The 10,472-nt window shown below is 40.2% G+C and overlaps 1 protein-coding gene across 1 annotated transcript in view; it reads left to right on the forward strand.

Annotated features, from left to right (window-relative positions):
- The window catches only part of LZIC (leucine zipper and CTNNBIP1 domain containing), a 5,876-nt gene extending 1,615 nt beyond the window's left edge, over nucleotides 1-4,261 (forward strand). Inside the window, exons 3-6 of the mRNA XM_010145176.1 lie at nucleotides 13-111; nucleotides 649-744; nucleotides 2,497-2,578; nucleotides 3,936-4,261. Coding sequence (XP_010143478.1) covers nucleotides 13-111; nucleotides 649-744; nucleotides 2,497-2,578; nucleotides 3,936-3,994 — 336 coding nt within the window. The 3' untranslated portion in view covers nucleotides 3,995-4,261. The remainder of the gene's footprint in view (nucleotides 1-12; nucleotides 112-648; nucleotides 745-2,496; nucleotides 2,579-3,935) is intronic.
- The last annotated feature ends 6,211 nt before the right edge of the window (nucleotides 4,262-10,472 follow it).

Consider the following 10,472-nt stretch of genomic DNA (forward strand, 5'->3'; position numbering starts at 1 on the left):
TTTCCCTTGTAGGCAATACAAGCAGCCATCAGCCAAGCATTTAAAACTCCAGAAGTAATTAGAATGTTTGCTAAGAAACAACCAAGGCAATTGAGGACAAGGTTGGCAGAGGTGAAGTTTTCTGTTTCATTTATTTGAGCTAAACTGATCTAAGTATGTAATGATTGCAAGGAGAGCATTAAGTGTAATACAAAACTTGGCGGCAGCATCATAAGGAGATAGAGAAGTTCCCTTTCAGAATTTGTTTAGTTTTAAATGTTTTCTGAGGTAATGGAGACAACAATGTGTGTTTATTGAATTACATTCTATCTTGCCGCTTCAAAACAAAAATGGGATTAACAGATAGTGAGCTCAGTCTGGCTGCAAATAGAGAATCTGCAGAGTATGAATCTGAAATTGGACTGAGGGGCTGATTCAAAGATCTAGACTGAACTTGAGATCCAGATAAAGTGAAATGAAATGAGATTCCTCCACATATCAGTGATCTGTGAACCCATAATTTTGAACGAATAGCAGTCTTTGATTAAAAGAAATTCAAGATTGGAGACATCAAGAATGCTAAAGTTAGGTAAAAAGAGTTTTTGCAGAATGTTCAGAAAAACTTCCAGGGCTTACGTATCTTGACTTACCTTCCACCCTGGTATGCAGATGGACCGAGACTTAATGGTTGGGAAGTTGGGAAGAGACCTGTACACACAGCAGAAAGTGGAAATCCTGACTGCCCTCAGAAAGCTCGGTGAGAAGGTGAGGTGTTTTTGGTATGGTTGTTAGGCAAATGGAGAGTTCTGTCTATATATTAAAGAGGAATTTGAAATCATTAAGATATTTTATGAGCAAATGATAAAATGCAGCTCTCTTTTGTAGTACAAAAATGTCCTTCCGTTTTAATGCTGAGCTTTCTGAAGTGCTCACTGCTGAACAAACATCAAATAGTACTGTTCGCTTATAGAAGGCTGTTTCTGCTTCAAAATGCTTTCGTTGGTGGGTCGTATGAATGTGTCACATAGAAGCTGGTACAAGGTGATGCTATTTAGAAAAGCTATGAACCCAGTCTTTCCCTGACTGACGACTGCTTGTCCAAGACTTTCGACACTGAGCTTTACTGGCATTTGAATTAGTGATAACAGCTACCTCTTGGTGTGGGATAAATGAATTGGAGAGACAGTGATAAACTGATTGTTTACCCGATGAGTCCCTCAGTGGCAGAGCGATCCCTGTCTTTGCCACTGGAGGGAGGAAGAGAGGTGGCTATTTCTTTCTGCTGATGGTATATGAAGAAAATGGGTTGCTGTGTGTCTGTACTTAAACTTCCTCAGGAAATGTACGAGTGTAATGGGAAAGATCAGTCCAGTACTTAAAGGAGCTGCATTCCAGGTAGATGATGTTACCAAATGCCTTCCCTCAGAGTATTTCCATTGCTTGACTAGCAGAGAAAAAATTGGTTTGGAAACAGGTTAAAATGCTAGTTAAGACTGTGAATTGAGTGCATGAAGATATCTAATCCTCCTGGCATGAGTTCCTTGGATCATTTCAGACAAGCCACTTCACCTCTCTTTGACATAGTGTCTTTATCTTTTACAGTGATCAGTAACCTACCTCACGGGGGCTTGCTGGGACAGGAGTTTCACATTTGATCTGAATGTGAAAAATTATAGTAAATATTGTTTGTCTGCTCAATACTGCAAAACGTTACATAGTTAGATGCCTGCTTGCAAAGCACAGCAAAGGCACAGCCTTCATTCCAACGTCGTTCGGAATGTACCCAGTTTTTGTGGTTTTAGTAAACTGATGCAAACGCTGTGGACAGTGTGACACGCTTGTGCTTTGGTTTAATACAGATATGTATCTGAGGCTTCTTAAATGAGCGCGTTTTAACTTAGAGTATCTGAACCTTCCAAATGTAGGTTACTACTTCATTATTGTTAATATTTTATGGGCATCTGTCACAAGGCATCAGAGCACACAGATGAAAGCAAAATATACATGTGCAAATGTCACTTTAAAGGAAGAGAACCATTTCTAGGTCATTGACTCTTAACACGGTCAAAGCTGGTAGTGGCTGCATATTTTCTCTTTTCTCAGTAGATGATATGAAGTGAACTTAGCTCTGAGCTCACTCCTGTATTGACCACATGACAAAAAAGTCGTTGACATCCTTTGCATGGTTTTGGTACAGAGGTACTGTGTGACTTTTTCATCCAAAATTATGGCTGGAGGTCAGCTTGAACCTTAGTGGTTCCAGTAGAGGCACGTCTGATGCTGCGTATGCTGTCTGTCCTTCCTGGGCTGAAAGGCGGCACTGAGGAAGAAAACAGTGGCAGGGGGGCAGTAGTTTGCATTTTCACTTTGGCTTTTAATACATTAGATAGCATTGCCACTTAAAAACTGCGCATCGCCAGTTGCTGTAACATGTCATAGTTTGTCTGTATGCCCATGTAGAATTATAATGGTGGGAATAAGGTACCAAATTCACAGTTGTGGCCTATTTTGTTCTAGCTCACTCCAGATGATGAGATGTTCTTGTCAGCAAATGCTGGTGAAGCACTGAGCCAGTTTGAGCGAGTCTCCACTGACCTTGGTAAGTTTTCATTCTCATAACTTCCAATTTCTTTGCTTCATTGAACATGGATTGATAGAAATACCCGTGATTCCCCTATGAAAGAGAAAATAGGAACAAAAGATTCATGCCATGCAATTTTGATGTACATTTTTCTGTTTTATTAACAATGAAACTCTGATACTATCCATGAGGAAAAAGTAATGCAGCAAATAAATTCAGTACCAAATGGCTATAAAATACTGAAGGCCTGAATGGTCTGTCTCGAGCAGAGGTACTGCTCTTACAGGTAACACAGATCTCTTTGCATTAGTGGCTTTTCTTCAGGAGAGCTTTTTCCTCCGACTGAGGCAGAGTTCATCAATTATTGGGACGTTGTCAAAATACAGCTTATTACTCTTCTTGCCATGACTGTCATCACTCTAATCACGCTGACAAGACCAAAAGTTCAGTTACAATACGCATTAAATAAGCACAACAGTTCGCTCTAGCATTACAGTGAGAACCGTGATGAAAGACCTGTGAATGGCAGGAACAAAATAAATTGTCTCTGTGACCTACCTATCTTTCAGTACTGCTCTTCCTGAGAATGTAAGCAAGGTGAGAACCCCTGTGTTCAAACGGGCGCTTCGTCAGAAGCTCTCTGTGTGTGTGCGCACTAGGTTGACCTTAGCTGGCCACCTCTCACTCCCCCTGCTCAGCAGGACAGGGGGAGAAAATGAAATGAAAATGTCATGGGTCGAGGTAAAGGTGGTTTGCTAAAGAACAGCAAAGGCTGTGGAGAGAAGCAAGGGAAAACCACAGATTTATTCACTTCTTCCCATCAGTAGACAATGTCCAGCCGCTTTCAGGGAGCTAGGGCCTCAGTGTTGTTCCTTCAGAAGACAAATGCGTTTATAACAAATCCCCCGCCTCCTCTTTTCTCCTAGCTTGTCTCTTGACCGTGGTGTCATATCGTATGGGCTATCCCTCTGGCCAGTTTGGGTCTTGCCTATGTCCCCTCCCAGCCTCTTGCCCATCCTAAACTTACTGGTCTTCAGGATGGAGACAGCCTGGATGCTGTGCCAGCACTGCTCAGCAGCGGCCAAAACATTGGTGTGTTAGCCATACTGTGCTATGTAAAAACAGAAAGCATAGCACTATGAGAGCTGTTGTGGGGAGAATTAACCCCCTCCCAGCCAGACCCAGTACAACGGGGCTGGTTTCAGACCTGTCAAGCCGGTCCTGTCAAGCTTTTTTTTAATTAACTCAAGTGTTCTAGTTTTGAACATGAAAGTTTGATTTCTTTTGATCTCAAATGTTTTGCTTGATTTAAATTGTATATAAGGAAATTCACAATTTTACTAATATTTACTGAAAATGTTTTTTTCTCTCATAGGATCAGGAGACAAAGTCTTTGCTCTAGCAAGTTTTGAAGTAGAAAAGGCAAAACAATGAAGAGGTGCGTGAGACTTGTGTCTCCCCAGTTATCAGCAGCATTGGACTTCTGTCATATTGCATTGGTTTCTTCTATTTTTAACATGTTGGGAAAAAGAAAAAGAAAAAAACAAAAAAACCCAAATGCTAAACTGCTTGGGTTTATCAGAAGATATGAAGTAAACAGCCTTAAGTGCACTTTGGAACCCTGGTGTCTGTACCCCTTAGTAACACAAGCTCTGAGGCTGAACACTAAGTGGTAGCCTGAAAACAAAAGCATGGTATGACTGAACTTTTCTGAATGTGTATTTCTCTAACTATTAAAACGTAATCTTTTTGCGTGTGGTTGTAGCCAGCAGATCTTTTTCAGGAGCAGTGATTCTTCGCGTTGCTCTCAAGTTGTCTTAATTTTTTTCTGTCCCTACTAAATAGTTTATACTAGCAATGCACTGAAGCTTTGGAAAATTGACATAATTTATTTGAAATGCCATCTTTCCACAAACTGTTTGCAGAAGGACCAAACTGAGACTGTATGCTGATCATCAGCCCTTAGCTGCCTGTTTGGTGTGCCCGTGAATGAGGGTATTGTGTCCTAGCCCTGACTGACGAACAATGGAAGCCCTGTAGGGAGGCTTCTGGAGTAATTTAACCTTGTGTGTTGAAGTGACAGGGAACTGCTAGGAAATGGCAATGAGAAGCCCTTTCTGTGACCTCCGTAGCTGTGGGTGTATAGCCACAATACCGTTATTTCCCAGTAGTTCTGAAATAGCTTGCAAGTAGAAAGAAGGTTAAAAATGGGGGAAAACTCACATTACGTGATTGGTGCAAGTGTTTCTCGCTCTGGTGGTGCTGTGGAGAGGTGGGGAGTGTTCCTCCACCGAGGAGTTAGAATCTCAGGGTGCGGGAGGATTTAACATCTCATACGGTTGGATTTTTATCTCTGAGTGTGAAGAAACTACTTGGAACTCCACAAGTGCATTTAACTTCCTGTTAAACTACCTTTTGTAAAATCTGTATTAGGGATCTTGTTAAAGTGCTGGCTCCTTCACACTTTAATTCAGTACATGTTAGTATTTTGTGTGAGCTGACTGGAAGCCTGTATTTCACTGAGAATTTTTTTCAACTTGAGAAACGGGCATTTCAGGTCTGCTCTACCCTTGGTATATATTCAGGCACTGATCTAAAGACATTGGCAACTAAAAACAAACAAAAAGGCATTTCTTAGTTGAATTTTCATACCTGTTCCTCTCTTAGTTAGAGAAAACTATACAGTTTCTAGCTATATATAAAAAAGTAATTTCCCTCTGTTTCAGTGCAAAAAGTTCAAACATTAGAGAGTTCTGGGTCCTCTGGACTCTGTTTTAATAGGGAGTTAGCACTTCCTTTCTTTGGAGCGCTTCAGAAGTGGAGGAAGCATTATAAAATCTCATTGGCAAAAGGAGCATTTGGCTGTGAGTGTGTTGACGTGCCGTTATTATCTGGCACCCCTTGGAGAACGGGTGACTTGCCAGTTGCAGATACAGGCAGTTCCCCTTCCCTTAAGGTGGGGCAGAATCACGAGAAGAAAGCTGCTGTTTTGCTGCTTAAGTTCCGCAAATTACCTGGGTTTTGTAAGTGATAAAAAGGGATACTGCGAAGGTGAGAAGTGTGTCTTCAGGACAAACAGATTTTGTGCTGGTTTTAGTGATTGGGATTTTTTGACAATGTGTCTTATCTAAGTTTTAGGCTTGACTGATCTGTAAAATGGGGTAACTGCCATCACAGTAAGGGTGTTGCTGGAAAGGAAAGGGTGGTGATAATACTGGAAAGATCAGGAGAGCTCCTAGGGAATAAAGTGATCTTGTTTCCATCTTGTAAAGTGCTTTGAATTATTAAAGTTAAGAAATACCTGTACTAAAAAAAATGATACTAAAATCTTTTAGAAATAGTAATGGTTTATAAACTGACTTTTAAACCCAAATGTTGGGTAGGTTCACTTCCCGTTGTGGTGGTATGGCTGGTTTTGGTGACAGTGGAGTTGGACCTGCATTTGTCAGCGGGTGAAGGTGACCCACTGTTTTGAGGAATCCTGTGCTTAATGGAGTAGAACATCTATGTTTTGCCTATCATATATGTATTAAGCTTTTATAGCTAGACTTGAGTTTCAGTGAGAACTGCCATTAAATTGAGTGGAGTGAAAATAGTCTTAAATTCAGATAGTTTATTGCCGTGTTAATCTCAGCATCATGTAATTGGAGACTAAGCGGGTAACATAGACTAGAAACACAAAATATGATCAGTCAAGATTCAGGTGGCATTTATGGGACATAAATACCTTATAGATAAAAGTTTGCCTAATCGTAAACTAGGACTGGAGCAAACCAGAAAAAGTGTGGTTTAGAGTGTATGTTGCTTTAATAGATAACCTTTTGAAATGTAGTATTTTGGAAATGAAAGGATACACAGTGAAGACAGCATAATTTGTGTCTTTCACTGATGGAACTTCTTTCTCCTTTTTTTTAAGAAGCTTTTGTTTAGACAGGGTCTTTTGTCCGTTATATCAGAACTGTTTTCCTGTCTGGGGCAGCATTATGTTCTCTGTCAAAGCCTGATTGCAGCTTTATAGCTGAGAGCAGCTTATTAAAAGGCGTTATTAGAGAGTCTAAAATTATGGAAAACAAAACAGTCCATGGGGACTGTAGCTGCCTTCTTTCCCTTTCTGCTCATTACTGGTGCTAAGTGACTCCTCTCCCTGCATACCCCCCAACCTGCTTGCAGCATTAGTATGGAAATTAAACCTCTCAGCACAGATCTCAGTAAGTTTACAGTATAATGATATGGAAATCTTTTCCTTGTAGTTTGAGGTGTGTGTTTCCAGGGGAAACTCTTTTTTTTTTTAATTGATTTGCAAATATTTCAGGATTTTTTCCAGATGTCTGTACTGCTGGCAGTTGTAAAATTCTTATTAAACTGATCCTTGACTGAGTATCTTTTTAATGTTGTGCTGCTTCTGCTCTTGAAAAAATTTCTCATGGGTTAGATGGACAAAGATGGGACTGAGATCAGTGACCAGTATTACTGCAAGATTCAGTATGCCAGGCCAGACTTGCCTCTCTGATGCAGTGAAGGGTCATAAAGCATAGCTCAAGCCAGAGGCTGGATGTGTCCCAGAACGCCTTCTATAAAGGTAATTTAACAAGCAAGTTGTTGCCAATATGAAGCTACTAGTATGTTGACACTAGCAAATAGTTACTTCAGTAACCTGGTTGAAATGGGTGTTTAATTTCGGAGGTGTAGTGAATTAATTGGTGTGGTGTGCTAAATGCCAGATAATCCTGGGATGTACCTCGACTCATATTTCAGCTGTTTCTGCAGAGGCTGGAAAAAAGTCCGTAATCTATTTATTATAATAACTATTTGCTCAAATGAAAACTGGTAACAGAAAAACAACTCCTAAATGAAAGCATGGTTTTGTTGTTTAATGTACAAGCCTGAGATGTTTGAGCTCTCTCCCCAGTTCAGCCATAGTCCCAGGCAGAACACTTATTCCCTACCCATCTTTCTCTCCTGGAGTAAAATGCGGATTATGATACTTGAGTGTTGAGTGCTGTGAAGTTGTTATTGATCATACACTGCTTTGAAGATTAAAAGTGCTTTGTTTTTTGTTTGTCATTTTACTTCTGAAATAGGAATTGTAAAGTACAGTAGCTTTAAACACATCAGCAGAATTGCCCAGAGTTCTCTTTGGCCACATATAACCTCCCTTTTTTAGTCTTCTTTCTCTATAGGGTGAATCTAGTGGTTGTACTGATCTAGAAAAAGTGTCAGAAAATTGAAGCTTCAAATGCTTGTCTCTTTCTTCTGTCCTCGTCTCCTTGTATTATTTCTCTTCTTTGATCCTGAGTGGGAAAGAAACAAGTTAACTTTGTCTTAAAGGAAAAATACAAGATTTCTTAAGAGATCCCTTAGTTCATCATGATATCTTGGCTGTTAAAATGAATTTCATTTTGATAGACACTTCTGTATTAATGATACCCTGCTGACCAGACGTTTAAGGCTGTTTCAGTAGTGGCTGAAATGGTAGGCGAATTGGAATAGAACCATTTAGTTTTGTGTCCAGTATGGCCATTCCCTTCCTATATAAGGACAAATACAATTTTGACATTGTAAAGAAATAGAAGTCAACCTGCAGGTATCTTTTAGCTTCCTCACTTCCATCATTTTTAAATAAACCTCAGTGACTTCTCTTATTTCAGTTCTCTCTGCTTAGCTACCTGCGAGAGAGGAATAGGAGGGCTTGAATTGGAGTTTTTCATTAGGAGTCGTGGAAAATGTGGTGTCTTGTCTTGCTATGAGGTTATAAGGATTCTTAACTTCACCTCAGTGGGGTTTATGCCTGTGAGGGAGAGGGGAGAATTACTGGAGTTTACGTTGCCCAAGATTCTCTCCCACAACTTCTGAACTATCCAAGCTTCCCACGTCAGTCAAGTGGGAGCTGCTGATGTTCAGAGCATCTGAAAAGGTGGCCTGAAGTTTCTCACAGGATAAATAAAAAAGTTTTAGAGTAAGTAGTCTCTAAAGTAAGGTCTTAAGAGGAAATACATAAGATTAGTGGATATCACTGTATGTAAGGGATTGTTGTATCACACACTGAAATACCTACTGTTACTTAACACACTAATGTGTTAATGATATATTTAATAGCAGTTTTCTGTTTAAATCAAGTTCTCGTCATGGAATACTCTTATCTTGCTATCATAATAGTTTGCTGCGTGGTAATGTTTAGGATTGTGTTTTCAGCATGCCTCCAAAAATGGGTGAGTAATAATCACAGATGTACTGAAACCCGTCAGGCCGAACCAGCTGCAACTCCTGTTGGTGTCTGGGCAAATAGGTTTTCTTTTGCTTGTCCAGTTAATATCCTTGTCAGGTGGAGAATTAAAAGTTCTGTAACACTGTCATAAAAGAGTGTGCTCTGCAACTTCATAAATACCAAATTTAATCTGGGAATGCCTCCGGGTTTGGAGAAAACACGCAGCTGAAACGGTTTCTTACCATACAAACTAAGTCTGGATTAACAAAGACCGTCATAGCCTTTCGTACACTAAACGGCTCGCCACTAGTCATGGGAAGTGTCGCTGACTGTTGTGACCCTCCATCGTTTACTGTAGTGTCCCAACTGCCCCGAGAGTTGATTGGTTGAACTGTGTTTAATTTTCGGGGAACACTGTGCTGTTTCTGCATCAGAGTATGATTTTGATGGATTGGAATTGTTAAGCCTAAATCAGAAATATAAAAGATTACCAAGGGAAAAAAGATGCCCAACAGAAAACAATTCCCCCATTGGGTACCACAGACATCTTTGAGAGAAACAGAGTTTTCGTTATTGTGGCGTGGGGTTAAATCTGATGGATAATGAAAGCAGGGCTTGTGTGTACAGATGCTGCTGGAAGCCCTTAATGAGAGGGAGCTGCCAACAAATACAGAGGGGCTTGGAGGCTGGAAGCAGCTGTACTGCGAAGGAATCCTAAATGAATTCCGGAGCTGATTAAGAATTGGAGATCAGAAAAGGACAGAGTAAATTGAGATTATTTTTCCAAGTCAAGCAGAGATTCAGAGGAGAAGGTTTCGTGAATTTTGGCTTACTTAGAACAAACAGCAGCCTAATTAAACTGAAGAGATGAGAAGCTATTGAAAAGAAAAATGCATTTACTGTTAGATTTTATAAAATAATACTTGTAAAAATGTTAGGAAGTCTTAACCTTTAGATGATTAAACTTCCTACCATTGCCCTGCTGACGATTGTGCTGTATTCCTCCCATTTTGTGGTGGGGGCAAGTTGGGTGGTGGTTGGTAAGGTGATGGATTTAGTGAAGCGCACTGCTCTTGTATCTTCTGTTTACTTTGTGAAGGTCTCTGCATTCCAGTGAGACATGAACAATGTTCTACTCAATCTGTTGCGGAACTGGAAGTTGAGAGGTCTCGTGAGCCTCCATCATGTCTTAAGACAATACAAGTGACCACTGTAATGGCAAGATGTCACCTTGCTTGATAGCTGAACATCTCGGTAAGCTCAATGCTAACAAACTGATGTGGGGTAGAAGCTGATGTAGACTCTGTTTCAAGAAAAGAACTCTAAAATTCTTGAGAGGTAGAGGAAGTGTTACAGTATCTCTCCCTGCTAAAACCTTTTCCAAATAAATGTGGCATGTTAAATTGATGCTCTATGATGTTATCAGTAAGAAAATTCATACTACTGCGAAGATGCAAATGATGGCTTAATTATACGCTCCTACTAGCATAAGATGCTTTTAGATCTTTCCCTCAGCCTCATGTACCGTGCTAATTAACAGTAATCCAGCTGGAGGATCCCAGAGCAATGCTTCTGCCTGTTTTTTCAGCTTATGCTGGAGCTCTTATGTTCTTTTCTTAAATAATTAATAATCATTACTGCCTGCTGTGCTGTGGGTATGTGCTAGTGATCTCAGATCCCAGCATATTTGCACCATTCCTGTTCCTG

This window comes from Buceros rhinoceros, unplaced genomic scaffold, assembly GCF_000710305.1.
Source record: "Buceros rhinoceros silvestris isolate BGI_N320 unplaced genomic scaffold, ASM71030v1 scaffold34841, whole genome shotgun sequence".
Classification (NCBI taxonomy): domain Eukaryota; kingdom Metazoa; phylum Chordata; class Aves; order Bucerotiformes; family Bucerotidae; genus Buceros; species Buceros rhinoceros.